Source organism: Electrona antarctica (assembly GCF_951216825.1).
Source record: "Electrona antarctica genome assembly, chromosome: 10".
NCBI classification, from domain to species: domain Eukaryota; kingdom Metazoa; phylum Chordata; class Actinopteri; order Myctophiformes; family Myctophidae; genus Electrona; species Electrona antarctica.
The window spans coordinates 39,584,904-39,602,142 of NC_136791.1; the positions used below are offsets into that span (position 1 = coordinate 39,584,904).

General features: G+C 41.7%; 1 protein-coding gene across 1 annotated transcript in view; it reads left to right on the forward strand.

The window, feature by feature from the left end:
- Positions 1-16,838, forward strand: part of LOC306930677 (calcineurin subunit B type 1) — a 36,617-nt gene extending 19,779 nt beyond the window's left edge. The window contains exons 3-6 of the mRNA XM_079511768.1: positions 7,758-7,934; positions 9,415-9,474; positions 10,193-10,377; positions 14,427-16,838. Of these exons, the coding sequence (XP_079367894.1) occupies positions 7,758-7,934; positions 9,415-9,474; positions 10,193-10,377; positions 14,427-14,474 (470 nt within the window). The 3' untranslated portion in view covers positions 14,475-16,838. The remainder of the gene's footprint in view (positions 1-7,757; positions 7,935-9,414; positions 9,475-10,192; positions 10,378-14,426) is intronic.
- Positions 16,839-17,239: the final 401 nt, after the last annotated feature.

Genomic DNA, 17,239 nt, shown 5'->3' on the forward strand with positions numbered 1-17,239 from the left:
TTCTCATCCTCAGCTTTCAGTTTGTTACATTTTTATTGATAACGCAGACATGATCTGCAGCATTCAGTTCAGACAGAATCAACTTTAGCAAGAATGAACCTCTCTCTACCTTCATTCATAAAGTGAATAGAATAAAGACATTTAAAGTGTCACACGGCCACTCTCTCTGTGTGCGTCTTCTCGTTTTAGACATCTCCTGTTAGCAGTGCAGCGCTTCACTGCTGCTCCCTGAGCCAAGCTTAGGTCAGGCAAAAATTGAATGGCCTACTTGCGAGAGGGAGCGTAATTAGACACACATAGTCATGCGCTCAGGCACATGCCTAGTCCATGCAACCACACATTGCATACTGCATGTGTGGTTGTGCATGCATTGCACACACACACACACACACACACACACACACACACACACACACACACACACACACACACACACACAACACACAGTCACACACACACACACACACACACACACACACACACACACACATGCAACTCTTATTGCTTTCTTTACCCCACACCATACATAGAAGAGCAACAGCCGTCTGAATCCATGGCCTGCTACTAACACCACCCATCCCACCCTACCACACCCCACCCCACCCCCCGGCTGCAGCCACCTACCAACACCACCCATCCCACCCTACCACACCCCACCCCCCCGGCTGCAGCCACCTAAAAATAAACGCTCAGCTGAAGGCCGGAGTTCCTTGTTGCTAGGGGTTTCCCTGAGGGCAGGAGCCAGAGCCTTCTTTGGGGTGGGGCTGGTGGGAGTTCTCATGATGCCATGGCTATAAATATCCGCCCGACAGCATGCTTCCGCACAGCCTTCACTCGCTTCGGTGCACACATGCAGGCGAGAGTACTGTAGGTGTACAGTGCATTAGCGTAACGCTGCTGGTGCTAGGACCACGCGGCCTCAGCAATCTGCCTAATGCACACATTAGGCCCAGAGCCGAGCACTGCTCAGCCTTCTCTCTCTCTTACAGTACGACACCCTCTCTGCAGTGTGGCTCTCCCCTAGCAGTGGCCTAAATGAGAGGTGACAGGAGAGAGAGAGACAAAGCGAGAGTGAGTGTGCAAGAAAAGGTGTGCTCTAGTTTCATGTGTGCATGTGCCTTTTCTGACCTGATTTCCAGAGCCAGGACTACTGTACTGATCCTGCAGTAAAAGTTTATTTTACTAATTATTTTATGTTCTGCTAAAATGTCTTACTGGTTGAGTGAGGGGGTGAATGAGAAACTGTTAGGATACAGTCTGTCTGCACAATATGTATATTTGTCCACCAGAGGGTGCTCTAAATGCAGCTCATCTATGCACACCTCTGGGTTGCCTTCTGCCTTGATTAGGAAAGAAATACAAAGGCTATTGGCTATTTTAAGATCTTTGGCTACCATATGATCTTTGGAGACTGAAATTGCTGTGTTTTTGACCTGTTGATGAATATTCATTCATCATGTTTCATAATGTGCGATGAAATTCGGCTGAATTGACACAACTTGAAATAGACACATTACATCAGTGAATACACAATAGCAGTCATCAGTTAATAATACACACCCATGCATATAAGCACTCAATCAACCACTCTGACGCTACACATGTGTAGTCAAGAACATTTAAAAAGTAGAGAAATGAAAAACTAAAGAAAACACAAAGTCAATATCTTCATTTAGGCCAGTAGTGGTGAGGGAGTCTAGGGAATGGATCCAGAAAGTTTCCCTTTGGTTAAATTTCCTGAGGCGATCACCAACCTCTTGGAAACGGTTTAATGTGTTCTATTCCTGTAATGTGTAAGAGAGCATCATTATTGTTATGGCATTGGACATTGGTGAGCATACCTATTTACACACACCTCGACAGTGGGTGCAGGGCCAGTAAGGCAATTATGGAAGGAGCTAGGGCCCGCACATCATTCTTTTGGTAAAGAATTACTTTATTGAATAAATAAACGACAACGTTTCGATCTTGACAGATCTTCGTCAGGTTTATTGTTTATTGTTTATAAGGATCCCCATTAGCTTTTGCCTTGACAAAAGCTAGTCTTCCTGAGGTCAGTATGTATACTGACATACTGACCTGACGAAGATCTGTCAAGATCGAAACGTTGTTGTTTATTTATTCAATAAAGTAATTCTTTACCAAAAGAATGATGTGCGGGCCCTACCTCCTTCCATAATTGTACATTGGTGGACATTGGCATTGGTGGCCTAATGCCTAATATACATATATATATAATATATGGGCATATTGGTCAGATCAACGGGAATCACACTCACTTGGGCGATACACAACGTCAAGTTTGAAGTGGAATCAGTGGGTCGGTTCTTGAGATACGCACACATGCAGAGTTTTGTCAAAGAGATTCTATATAAAGAGACGAGTCAGACGACAGTCCTTAAATATTTTTGAATCACCAGTAGATGGCGCAGCGGTAGCGCTGCCGCCTTCACACCAAGATGGCGGAAACGCTTTGTCAGTTTGCGGGAGTCGTTAGCACGCTTTGTGTTAATGAGAGTGTCGTCTCTTTATATAGAATAGCTTTGGTTGTGTGTGTGTGTTGTCCAACAATGTAATGCACTTCCGGATCAATCTGGGAACCCATTCGGTAAAAAGGAAAAATATAAAATTCTTTCTCCACTTTGTTTTTACCTCTGGGGGGCACCACTTCCTTTTGTGTGTAGAAACCGGAAATCTGTTTGGCTCCTCCCCTTTCTTAGTCCACTTCCTCCTGGGTGCTTCTGTGTTTATTCCTATAAACAACACTACTACATACGTACTACTACGTTTAGGGCAGTGTAAGGTTAATTAAATAAGGTTAGGAGGCGAAGACCATACGGTGGACTCCATGTTGCTCCCTGGAAGGAAAGAAGCATGCGCAATGGGCTATACTACTGTCTGTACTGCCACCTGCTGGTGAACATCTGCGCAGATGATCCAAACCCTAATTGAAATTTGAACAATATTCAAATATTTAAGTAGGTGGGGCTAGCCCTATTATCTTATATAGATGTACTTCAATACATCTACATGTTTTGATTAGTTGTTGCCAATCTGTTTGCTAAAATAACCAGAGGTATTGGCTCAGTGAAAATGATGACTGGCTCGGTGACTGTGTCACATATGCAACCAACCTTCTCTCTTATTTACTCACTGTGTGTGTGTGTGTGTGTGTGTGTGTGTGTGTGCGCGTGTGTTTGCGTGCGCGCACGCACCACGCACACACTCATGCATTAGGACCTAGGCTGTAATTATCACTAACCTGCCAACTGCAGTCCTCTATCTTTGGGGCAGGTTAGCAGAGTTAATGCAGTCACATGTCCCCACTAATGTGCTGCGAAAGCTGTTGATGGCTGATGATGCTGACGATGGCAAATTACTTAATGACGTTTTGGAAAAGCAGAAAAACAGGCCCAGCTTGGCTAAAGGAAGTTGAATGGGGTTGGTCAGTTATTTCTCTCAGAAAATGCAAAATAAACGGCCAATAAGATTACTTTGTTCAGTTGTTTGCCGTTCTAGACATAGTTACCATGGTGAGGTCCCTCGTTCGTTTTCTGAGGTCTGCGGGGTTAAGTGAAGTGTCACGTGTTTACGTTCCATTCAGCTGATGGAAACAGATGGATTCATGTTATATATTGTATTAGTTTGTTTATAATTCACTTGAAAATTTAAAGCAAAGACCTTGCATTGAAACAGACACAGGCTTCATACTATGATGAATAAAAACTGTGTGTGTGTGTGTGTGTGTGTGTGTGTGTGTGTGTGTGTGTGTGTGTGTGTGTGTGTGTGTGTGTGTGTGTGTGTGTGTGTGTGTGTGTGTGTGTGTGTGTGTGTGTGTGTGTGTGTGTGTGTGTGTGTGATCTGCATATGTTTCATGTGTGAACAATTGCCTTATCGTGCTCACCTTCCTTTGTGTGTGTGTATGTGGGGGGAAATAGTGCGTTCTAGTTGCTTAGTAACACAGTTGAGGGTGCATACAGGCTTTCCACATAAGTGGTGTGTGTGTGTGTGGGGGGGGGGGGGGGGGGGGGGGGGTCGGTCTGCAGTGGAGTCTGTGAGATTATGATAATAATTTCACACTTCCATTGTGTCTCCCTCAGAGCCAGTTATTAGAAGAGTGCTGTGCGGAGCCTCTCTCCTGATGTGTAGTGTCTGAAAATGGGCTGCTGCTGATCGCATTTGATATTATATCTGTACGCTGGAACATCCACCCGAGTGTTACAGGTCAATTTGGTTACATTGTGTACACTCTCTGACTTGAAAATGGATAGATTAACACTAGGAATCTCACTGTGTACACACAGTGCTTGTGTACTGCTGTTTTATTGTCACCTGAGGAGGACCATGAATGCAGCCAAATTCATATTTTGATTTTGAATATGTCCCCTTGTCTCTAGGTTTGGAAAATGTATTTCCCTTTCGTGTAAGGCTTAATTTATAATACAAGATAGGTGGCGTTTCACAGTAGTTATTCTGCGTTACCTTCAAATGAACTTGTTATGCTAAATTAAATTTACAAATATCTGTTCATCTAAATCCTTCTTTTGCTAAATTAAATAATTTTGAAATATCTGTTCATCTAAATCCTTCTCGGCTGCATCATCAACATAAAAAAATGATTGATGCAACTTATGGAAAGTGCTGCCCTTTGACCTTGAGAACCCAGGAAACACTAAATATAAGAGTCTAAAATGAATCTTTACACACTATTGGATTAGATACAAGTCAGTTGGTTTGATTAAGTAGATTTACAGTAGCATACACACTAGTTTGATGGTTCAAAACTGGAAGGGTGGATGTCCTATGTCAACTACAAAAAGAAAACATTTGAATTGGTCCATTCAAACTTTACTTTGCAGATGCTCAAATGTGTACCAGATTCGATGATCCCCTAAAATCCTATCATAGATTTTTGTGACGTGCCCAAGTTATCCCACCACTTGGCATTTGACTACCCAGCCAGAACACATCCAGAGTAATATTCCTTGCACCCAGTACAAGACACTGGAGATCCCAGGCATGGCATCCCCCATACCTTCACCCAGTACAAGACACTGGAGATCACAGGCATGGCATCCCCCATACCTTCAGCTCACTTACATCAGTTAACACAGGATGAACCTTTCCTACTTAACACTCTGGCCAACTAGAGTAGACTCCTCTTCTCCCTCCTGGCTCCCAAGCTGTGGAATAAACTCCCCGTTGCAGTCGGGACTGCAGACTCCCTCCCCATTTTCCACCATAGTCTGAAAACTCACCGCTTCAGACTCCAACTCACCCCCTAGCACTCTCTTCTTGTCACCTATTTTGATAGATGCTAGTTGGTTACTTTTTCAAATGTTTTGTTATTTAGATTTAATAACTTATTTTTTTTTTTAACTTTGTATACCACATCGTGTCTGTCTGTCTGTCTGTCTGTCTGTCTGTCTGTCTGTCTGTCTGTCTGTCTGTCTGTCTATCGCCCAACAGCGAGCCACTGGTTCCCATGCATGTTAATCCCTGACTCTCTCTCCCTTTTTACTGTCTTTCTTATACTGTAATAACTATCAATAAAGGCAAGAAATCCCCCCAAAAAATAACACAAACTCCTGAAAATAAATTCAACTTGTTTACTTTCTACAGGTTGACTCTTTTGAAAGCATCCCCAGAAAACAGATTTGTTCAGCTTCACATTCAAACAAAATCACACTCATCATACATCATCATACATCATCACATTCCGGCCAATCACAATTGGTGTCTTAACTGTTTTGGCCTCACTTTTTATCATCAATACGTACTTTGCTCAGGCAATAAAGTCATCGCAATGGGGTGCTCAGCCAATCAAATCATCGCTATAGTATGGGGTGATCAAATCATGGCTAAAATTCACACAAACAGACAAAGCTGGGCATAGGAGGGGCTAGCGGCCAAAGGTTCGAGAGCTCTCCATGGTCAGCCGTCGTGCACCCGACGAGCGTACATCATTTGTGAGTTTGTACCGCATTGCTGAGCAAATGTAACTGGTTGTAATGCTAGCTAAAGGCTGTGCGCTAATGCCAGTGGTGATGTATCGTAACAAAGGCCCCCACCTTCCTGAATAACCCAGAAGGGAAACAAGCTCCGTAGAGTTAAGGTGGACGGCTGGCATTCCTTAGGTGTGCGCATGCTAACACTAGATGGCGCTAAAGGAGTTAACACAAAGACACTGTTGAGATCCGTCCGATCTACTGACTTCAAACTCGTCCTGGTGTTGAGTCTGTCAGATAGGCGGTTTTGATATAGGAAATACTGTATATGGAGTTCTGGTTGTCCAGAACTGCCGATTCATCCGATATACAGGACTGACCGACTTCAACCTCGACGTGCGTATCGGTGAGTACCATGCCAAGTGAATCGGTCGGATCAGCCTATCGTCTCCAAAGAATATGCAAAATATTGACAAATCCGTAAATATGGGTATAGAAAGGACACAGACGACGGGTACAATGGGTATCCAACTTGCATCTTTCCAGAGTCAAAAAAGTTCAAATAAGTTCCGGATTGCAGTTTAAAATGAACACTCAGGACTTTCTCTTACTGTCTGCTGTCTCTGTTTCACTTGTTTTCTCTCTCTCCCGCTCACTCACTCACTTAAAACACAATGAGGGTGCACAAAGCCTTTCTTTGCGTGTGTCACAACTTAAGTTCACAACCAAAAAAGCACCCAGCAACTATATTTCCGTCTCTATCCCTCTTCTCTAGTTTTCTGAAGCTACACTGCAGCATCATGGGACGGGGTCCTAAATTAACTCTGATTTTACTGCGTATCGTCCCACCCACCAAAACAGTACATGTTCTCTCTCCATTGCCTCATTTTCTCATTCTCTCAAATGTTGTCCAGAATGCAGTATTTACTCTCTGGTTCAGTTCACCTTTCCACGTATGAAAATTCTTCTTTGGAACAGCCACCCCCCCCCTCCCCCCATGGTGCGTAATAAAGTTGACTCCGATAAAGTTGCAATAGGATAGGATGTAATAGGATAGTCTACACTACGGTACAATACGATACACTGACAGAAGGGGAATTAATCGAATTGTCAGTCCTCTAAATTTGGCCATTATCCATTTTCTTTCATGTGCTGTCATTCTCTCACTCACTCTGTCAGTGAGGTGTAAAGATGAATAAATGGCCTATATCATTGGAGAATGCAGATTAGAGCAAACCAATTCTGGTTGGCTGGGCTATGGGACCATGTGTGAATGAGCTTATATACTATTTAACAAGCTTGTCTAATTGCTTCTGGATTACCCCTCTCCCACCACCACCTTATTGCCATTTGTAAAGCAGAGAGCGGCAAAGCTAGAGCCATTGGAGCTAATGGCAGGAGTACAGCGGATCCAGCTCTCAGCTGGGCTGCCTGGGCAGACTGGACGAAGGGACACAAATAGATGTAAGTGTGCTGGGGAGGGTTGGAGGAGCTTCCCTGTTGAACTTGGGTCACAGTTTTTGTTCTGTAGCTGGTTTTCGGGTCTGCGCAAGTTGTCCTTGACCTACATGCAGCTCCGGGTGTTGTAATAGATAACTACAGTATGAGCAGGTGCAAGTAAAGGGCGCCTGCAGTGTGCGCGCATGCTCCTCTGGCGTACATCGTGTGTATACTGTAGGCCTACATGTGTGACTGCAACTCCCCAATCTTGAGGGATTGTTTGTTTCGCAAAAGACTAAATGTGGTTCTTCTGCTGCTCATCCATATGTTTCCCTTCTTCTCTCTCTCTCTCTCTCTCTCTCCCCCCAGTCGATGCTGATGAGATTAAAAGGCTAGGGAAGCGGTTTAAGAAACTCGACCTAGATAACTCGGGCTCGCTCAGTGTGGAGGAGTTCATGTCCCTTCCAGAGCTCCAACAGAACCCGCTGGTTCAGCGGGTCATCGACATATTCGACACAGATGGGAACGGGGAGGTGGACTTCAAAGGTGTGCAATAATGCACGCACGCGCGTGCACACACACACACACACACACACACACACACACACACACAAACCCCGCCTCCCTCTCACACCCTCTTACATGAGGAACTCCTCGTTTAGATATAAACCACAATTTGGGTCTATAGTGTAGTAAATAAAGGTAGTAAATCAGTTTGATTATACATTTATTCTATATTGAATAACATTTTGTTTTTGTTTTTTTTACTTTAAATGCAGAGGGTGCATTAATCAGTAACTATAATTGAAAATATGCTTTGTTTTATTTTCAGGAAAGCACAGACTTGGGTTTAGTTTTTTTTCCCCTAACATTTACAATTTCTATGCATTGTGCACAAGAACACTTTGGCATTGGTCTGTCCATTTTCTAAGCTGATTGAATTAGAAAATGGACCTGTGCCCAGCACTTAATGAATGGTGCTGTAAAACAAGCCTGTTGTCCTCCAGGCTGAGAGAGGCTCAACACTTTAAGGGCTTTTTGGCAAACATTAATCACACAGCATCATTAACAAAAGAAGATCTCGATAACCAGGGACTTTGGACGCACACACACACACACACACACACACACACACACACACACACACACACACACACACACACACACACACACACACACACACACACACACACACACTCTTTCTCTCTCTCTTTGTCTGCATTACAATACATTATCTCTGCATTGCAGTACTAATGGTTTACAATGAGATGAGAGATAGGTCAGGGTTTCTGCCTAGACATGACTTTTTTAGTTCATTGATCTCATTTTGTAAATTGCCTTTGAAGGGGTATTTATTTTCATAATTAATGCAATATCCTGTTCCAGGAAGTTTAAAAGTTCCTTTACATTACTTTAAAATGATGTTGAAATTTGGTATAATACATCTTTGGGATTGATAGGTACCTGGCCATGATATGCAGTGTACGTACTGTGTACACTGTACGTCCAAATAGTGGACTATATGATCTGTCTGTTGCACCAGTGTTCTATGAGTGGGGAACAGGGAATCATGTTTGTTTTTTTCTTTCACCATTCATTCATTTTGCCTGGCAAAACGGGTCCGAGAATCACTTATAGGGGAACGTGAAGTTACTTTATTCACATTTTATTACCCTTTGAATTTGGAAGAAGATCCGGTCAGTAAACATATGGAAACTAGTTTGTTTAAATATTACTGTAAGAGGACCGACTCCCCAGCAGTCCCCACTCAGAGCACAAGAACAACTGATAAAGATGATTGACAATATTTGGACTTATATCATGGAAGGTATCTAACTATATTACAAACCAAGGTTCTACTAAAGTTCAACAACATTCTCTAACTGAACATGTTTTATAAGAGGTTAAAACACAGGTAGGTTTTTAGTAGAGAAACTAAAACAATCACGTCACAATACAAACAATTTGAAGCAAATCCCCTTCTTCCTAGAGCAAATGTTACTGACTGTCGCTCTTCTCCTCCCAGAGTTCATCGAGGGAGTCTCACAGTTCAGCGTCAAGGGGGACAAGGAACAGAAGCTTCGGTGTAAGTAGAGCTGCAAATCTTCTGCCACCTTGAAAGAATCCTTGAAAAACACATGTGGACAGAGGTGGCGCTAAGTGGTTAGAACTCTCAAACACACCATTGCCAAACCATTTCCACCCTGGTCCCCCTACCCACACCCCATCCAAGTCCTAAAGAAAACCCCAGGCCATAACCCTAATCCAGCCAAATGCACCCACCCCCCCTCTCCCTGACATAATCCCAAATCCCCACCAACTCCTTCCACAAACCCAACTCAACCCCTCCCACCAATCTAACCCCAAGTCCTTACCCCATCCCAACACAACACATCCCCCATTAACCGTGTTAACACTGACCCCAGCCCCTAACCCGTTACCTGTCTCTAACCCTGCCACCTCTGGAGCCACATGTGTCACTTGCTGGTGGGGGTTTGAGTCTCGCCGGAGCTTTCTCTCCTGTGTCTCCCCTGTTCTGTGTTCCTCTCAACGTTCCACTCAACCAACGAAGGAGGAAGAAGTACCTTGAGAAAATAAGTAAAACATTTTATTTACTGTTGGAACTGTCTTTGAGCAGCGTGAAGGTGACTTTTCCTTTTCTTTTCCATATACAAAAGGCTGCTAAGTATGTTCTGGTCATCTCATGTCACTGGTGATTTAATCATTTGAACTTTTATCTACCGTTTTCCTTTTCACTTCTGTTTTTTTTTTTTTTTTTTTTTTTTCCTTGCCCCATCCTTCAGTTGCATTCAGAATCTATGACATGGACAAGGACGGTTACATCTCCAACGGCGAGCTCTTCCAGGTGCTCAAGATGATGGTTGGCAACAACCTGAAGGACACGCAGCTGCAGCAGATCGTGGATAAGACCATCATCAACGCTGACAAGGACGGAGACGGCAGGATATCCTTTGAAGAGTTCTGTGCAGTAAGTCTGTCCGTCCAGCCGTCTTGTCAGCGCACAGGGATATTTTTGTTGTTACATTGAAGGCTAATATTGGCCAGAGGGCCAGAAAATTGCTGACTTTGAAGTGTGACGTCAAAGGCTTTGAAGAATATAGGCGAAGTGTTTGTTGCAAAGACAACGTTAACATTACACGTTAATATTGGATGCGTTATAGATCCATATTCCATAATGGTCTTAATGTTATTAAGAGGTAGTGTTGGATGTGTTATGTTTAGTGTAAGAAACTAACTGAGGTGAGTAATTGTGGAGAGAGGTGATTCTGCTCTTTAGTGACGTCATATTGTATACAGTATATATGAGAGCATTTCATCAAAATAGGATCTCTCTGCTGGTTCTGGGGCCCAAAATGTCTACTGGGTTCTGGGGCCCAAAATGTGTACTGGCTGAAAATGGCTGCCTTTACACCATACAGACAGTCAACATCTACTGTGTATTCACTGCATGCAGAACAAGCACAAAAGGAGTGGGATCTTTTTCATAACCTCTGCAATATATTCAGCAAATGATGTGATTAATGATCGTATTTCATATTCTTTCTTTTCAAAATCATTTTATTTTCGTTTTATAACAGTATGGGTCAAGGTCACAGGTTCATAGAAAAAAATAAAAAATAAAATATCAGATTTTAGTATCAGTGACTGAGGTAAACAAACGTAGCCTACTGTATGAATCACATAGATCGTGGGCAGACACAATGAAAAGACTGTTATTGTGCAAAACATGCCCCTTCAAGACAAAAGAAAAACATTTTCTCCCCTTCAAGTCCCAATTTAGTAAAGCCAATTCCCAATTCCCCAGCCTCTCTACAAGTACTCCATCTCTGCTAACCCCCACAATCAGTCATTGGGAGGGTGAAGAAAGCGTATTTCATATTCTAATACAGTACATAATATCAGTTTGTCATGGTCACAAAGTAAACTGTGCATGATACTACTAGACTCGGTCAGAACAGGCATGTGTCATGGCTGTTGATGTTATAGCACTTGAGAGAAATGACTGCAAAGCAGAAGGCTTTGATGAAATAACTCCAGAAGATGAAATAAAAGTCTTTAAGGTGCAGTGCACAGCTCAATAATGTCATGAAAGTGAGGAAGTAGCCAGCATACAATGTATAAGTATGTTATGGTCATCTCTGGTCACTGGCAGTGGTGATTCATAATTTGAACTTTTATCTACCGTTTTTCCTTTTTCACTTCAACCAAACAGGCAGACCTGTTTGGTTGAAACACATCTGTTGTTTATGTCCGTAAGAAATAAATAAAACCATGTGAAAAGGACATTAATTGTGTGCTGGCTATTTCATCACTAAACATTTCAAAATGTTCACAAATGGCAAAACATTGCAGATCTACAAGCTTTTCGTCACTATTCATTGTACGAATAAGTGTAGGCAGGACAGAAATGGTTAAAGACGTCCGCCTCCAAACCCACATGTTCCCCAAACTCGCCTAAGGTTTTCATTTCATGTGATGTGCCTCCTTCATGCCGTCTCCCACTCAGCTTCCTTACTGTCTCAATATGGAAAGAATACCAAGAGGAATGGGCCGCCCGCCCACTCTCACTTGAAAGAATCAAAAATGTCTGTAAAGCAATGAAGTGAGTTGAGAAGAGAACAGCCTGGAGATAGTCTGCGGACAGACAAGAGCCCTAATGGCTCTGAACATGTGATTCATGTGGCCTTGTTGAAAATATCAGCCCCAATATATCATTCGTATAATAACCGTCTCTTGTAGGCCAGGAGCTCGTCTTTGTCTGAAACATTTCCATAAATGAAAGGCACCCTTTCGCTTCTAACTTTGACGGGGATAGGGGCCCACATTTTGACGGCTGTATCTCTGGAGCCTTGAGCTAAAAATGTTCTTGTCCTTGCGGGAGTGTATTTTCAGGATGGCTTGAAAAGAACATGCTTTAACAAAGGCAGTTAAGGAACACTGTTCAAACACTTCAAGGTTTAAATGCAAGGGACGCGTGTGTGACATGATTTAAGACCGCCTTGCTGTAAGCACCCCCAGGTCTGATCATGGCGTGTGAGGATCAGATGGCATTGGCAACAAACAAAGAGGTGTAAAAATAACAATTGTGAAATGTAAAAATACTTAGAGGGTTAGTAGTAGCCTCAGAAGCAGAGTGGAATCATTTTTTCATGTTTGATAGTACTTCATGTGTTACTGCTGTGTAGTGCATACATACAGTGCATTCATCATTCTCTGGGCCGATCCCAAACCTAATTATCACAACTTCAATGGCCAAAACAACAAAGATGCTCTTAGACTGTGTGTGTGTCTGTTTGTGTGTATACTACGCCAGATGGAGGACATGACAGAAAAACAGGATTGCAGACAAAACCCGGATGCAAGACACGTCACATGGTTTCAGAGAAATTGCCAACCACAACAATGTCTACCAAATTGACTTTCTAATGCTCTGAATCTTGCACCACTCATCCTATTGTTCCGTGCTCAAAGGAAATATAAAACAACCGTCTTGGAATAATGGATAAATAAGCATGGAATTCATGATATAAGAGATGTGATATGCTCACTGTTGGCCAGTTTGCCTGGCGGTAGCATGTGTTGCTAAGAATGTACGCCATGTCTTTTAATCAGTAAATAATCATGTTCCAATGCCATGTTGCTTTTTAATTGTTTTATCTCTAAAGTCTAAACTAAATAAAATCAAATTAACCATTTTACTAATGGTCATCAAAGGCAAAAAAACATAAAAACATAATTGTATAGTCTTGCTGTTCTGCTGAAACGCTAGACAGGATATAATTATTAGGGACAGCAGCAATATCGGGCATTCACAAGGACATGGCCATTCTAACTTCTAAAGACTGCTTTAATAAAGACCGACTTGGCAGTTATGACTAGACATGATAAATCTTTATCAGTTTTATTTATAAAGCACGTAAAAACAGTTGACTCAAGTGCTGTATTGATAAAGCAGTGTAAATAATATAACGGACAATAACAGGATGTCAAAATGTGAGTGTTTATAGAGCATAAAATTAAACCAATATCCAATAACGCAAGTAGAAAATAAAAGGGGGTGTTGAAGACATGGATAACAGTTAGGAGACAGGGTGTGTTTTGAATCTTGATTTAAAAGGGTTCACGGTAAGAAGCCTCATCCAGGGGGTAGAATGGTTCCATGGTGCTAGTCCATTCAGGGCTGTAAAATGAAAAGTACATTTTAAAATCAATCTGACTTGGAAACAATGAACGGAGGCCAGTTGTAGGGGTGATGTGGTCCCACTTTTGTGTGCCAGTCAGGAGACTATTTTATTTATTTTTTGCATATACTGAAGGCCACGTGAAGACTGAGTGTGATCCTCTTTTTAAAAACACCTTCTAAACTCTAACCTAAGTTTTCAGAAAATATTCTATTTTTGATTAGAATTAAAAATTGATATATATATATACTACTACATAGCAACATCTAAAATGACACAGATGCTTTCCTGGTTTTAAAGGTATAACAACATAGACTTTCCTGGTCTTAATACTGTAGCCACCTGGTGGTGATACAAGTTCAGATATCTTTATCTGTTCTCTGTGAGAAGGGAACAGTTGTCTCTCTAGTATGCTGAAATAGGTTTCCTGTTAATTTCTTTGGTGAAAGTGAAATGGTTATGTTAACCTTTCAATTTCAAATATGTTACACCATCTGTGAGTCAGTTTGGGATGAAATTAATAGTCTTTGAAATTGTACAGCAATGACTTGGAGGCCCCTTGTGATCAACTAGTGAAAGACATGGTTGACCACCTTGTCATGGCTTGAGTGTTTTAACTGGGTGGTTGTTACACCCTAATACAGACTATATTGTACATCATAATATAAACTACTGTAGCACTGTACTAGCCTGATTGTCAGACTCTGAGAGCCAGTGCGCTCAGTCGAGTGGGCAGGGTCTATGGGCTGGAAACCAGGCTAGCACTGTACCAGATCATATATGTAACCCATCTTGTGGTGTTGAATCTACATAATGCTTTGCCTCTTCCCACCAGGTGGTTGGCGGTCTCGATATACACAAAAAGATGGTGGTTGACGTGTGAGCGCGCCTCCTGCTTGCAAATCCCGGCCCTACTCTTCCTCAACACTCGCTTTCTTCTCCATCTCTGAGGATCTGCTCAAGACGTCTGGCAAACGCTCTCTGTGTTACTCAATGGAAGTATTCTATCTCTCTCTCTCTCTGTCTGTCTCTCTCTCTCTCTCTTCCTCTTCTCTCTTTGAAGCCACTTGTTTGTTTTTTCTTCCAAAAACCACAAGCCTCGTGAAGTCGACTTTGAAGTGTTATTGAACTGTAATCCTCTCAATAACAGACTGAAGGACAGCTGCTTCTCAATTGTAAGAGCATCTCCAATTGGACGGATGGATAGAGATAAATAAATGGCTGGATGGAGGGGATGAGGGAGGGAGATGGCGAAGAGGCTGGTTGGCTTGTTCATATTTCGTTATTTCTTTTTTTATTGTTATTTTTGATATTTATTTTTGTTCTTGTCTTTTATAAAGAAGAAAAAAACACCAGTATATCTGTGGGTCGCTCGACAGGGGAAATGTGTAGCTAGCGGAGGTGTTAACGTCAAGATACTTGATTTCAATACAACTAGGAAGTAGGGTATGAAGTGCCAACCAGAACATATCCAGAAAACCAGTGCAAGTTATTACCTGTCATTATCGCTATCTTTTTTGTTGTCGTTTAGTTTGTTCGGTCTGACAAATTGTCTGTGACACATCAAAAAATCTGCATGGTCACTTGTCACGGCGACACATTACACAAGAGATGTTAAAATATTCCAACTTTTTTTTGTTTTGGTCCTTTGTTTTAGCTTCCACTTGAGCAGTTAGGATTAGAGCAGTCTGGGTTTCATATAAAGTTAAAGCTTCCGTTTAGCAAAGTAATTCATTTCTTTTTTGTAATAAGAGTGATAGTTTTATTTATACTTCTACATGTTTATAATGTTGGAGATTATTCTCATTTCCTGTCATGACATAGATTAATTAATGCCAAGAAAGTGATATCTTTGCAAAACAAATTTGTGGCTGCAAACTGATAACATGGTTTACTCTCAACGACACATTTTACATTGAACTGTGTGCATTCAGAAAGACAATCCCCGGTGCGAAAGATGGGCTCACCTCTCACTAATCATTCTCTGTGAATTCATGAGATGAATTTCAGTACATTTTCATTATTTGTAAGAAAAGAGGCTAGAGATTTGCCTAAGAACCAAGGAGAACAATGATAGACAGATTTGTGAACAAAACCCTTGAAATTACAGGGTACATTCATAAATACTGTACGACGTATATAGCAACTTAACATTCAGCGATTTATCTGCAGGCAGCATTGTTTTTTTTAACCAATATATGTGTATATTAGGTCATGTTTGCTCATGAGCCCTTCTTGAATACAAACGTACCTTTCTCCATATAGAGTGGGACAGCACAGACACCTCAATTTAGTGCAACGGAACGAAATACAGAATACATACGTTGCGTGATCAATGTGCAATGAGATAGACTGTATATTTTAAGTTTCTTTTGAGCGTGTACATTTCAAAAGTTGGCTTCTGTCACGGTCACCTCTGCTTTTTTCTCTCTCACACACACCAATAGTAAATGGTTAGAATTTCACAATTCTAACAACTGTCCATTTTTAAGGGGAAATACTTCCTATAAAATAGCACTGGGACGACATTTTTTATTTTTAGACCGACTGGATTTGGACAGGTGTTTTAGTGAGAGATGTGAATTCGGAGCGCCCTATCTTACCCCAACTCACCCCCCTCCCCCCAACCCCAAAGCTCTGCACGGCTTGGGCCTCCCTGTGCTTGCATGACATGGAAATATATTTTTTCGTTGTGCATGTAGATCAATTTTTTGAAATAATCCTCTTGTTTACACATGGATGGTGATGTTAATATATTTAAGAATTTCAATGGTATATGATATGGATGTTGCCAAACTTTGGTAAATGTACACATATTATGAGAGGTAATCCAAATGAACTGAACTACATGTAAACTTTTTTTGTATTTTAACCCGGGTCAGCCACATGCTTCTATTTCAGTAAAGTTGCATATCTGATCCTGTCTCAAACTGCCACACACTGTACTCAGCTTAAAGGGGGAAAAAAATTGATGTTTTTTTTTCTTTTGTATATAAGTATTTGTTAAAAGCAGTTCTGGCTCTCTGTTCTCTGTATAGTTCAGACCGCGCTTTAGTTCGTAAGTGCTTTTCTTTTCTGAGGATTATTTGGGTTCTCTTTAGTTTGTGTGGGGGAAAATCTGAAATGATTAAGTTTGAGAACTTTTGTTTTTCTTTTTCTGCATGCTGCATCTTATGCTGTGGGACTGTTGGAAACTTGATACTGTATGAAAATTTAAAAAATTTAAATAAAACTTTAAAATGTTGAACACATTGGCCTCCTCAATTACTCAACATTTCATGATCATGTCTAAATGTTCTTTACCACCTCATTTCCACCACCTAGTAGGCTTCAATTGCAGGTTTAGGGTGCAGTGCAGTCACACCAAACTTTGATTCTGCCAAGAGCGGCTTCCCATTCAGATTTAAAAAAATAAAGACTAATCTGAAGTGAGTGGTGCTGTACTGTACTTGTGCTGTACGTATTTTACTGTACAAGCTCTCCTCCCTGGCCTGTTAGGCTGCACAACAGTGACACTTGGTGGTGACAATATGCTATTTCCGTGCTCTGACACAGGGACACGCATAGCTGTCCTATAAGAGTGGTTGCACCACTCAAATGTTCCCATTGAAAGCATTGGCAGAATCCGCTGCATAGGCGGTTAGGTGT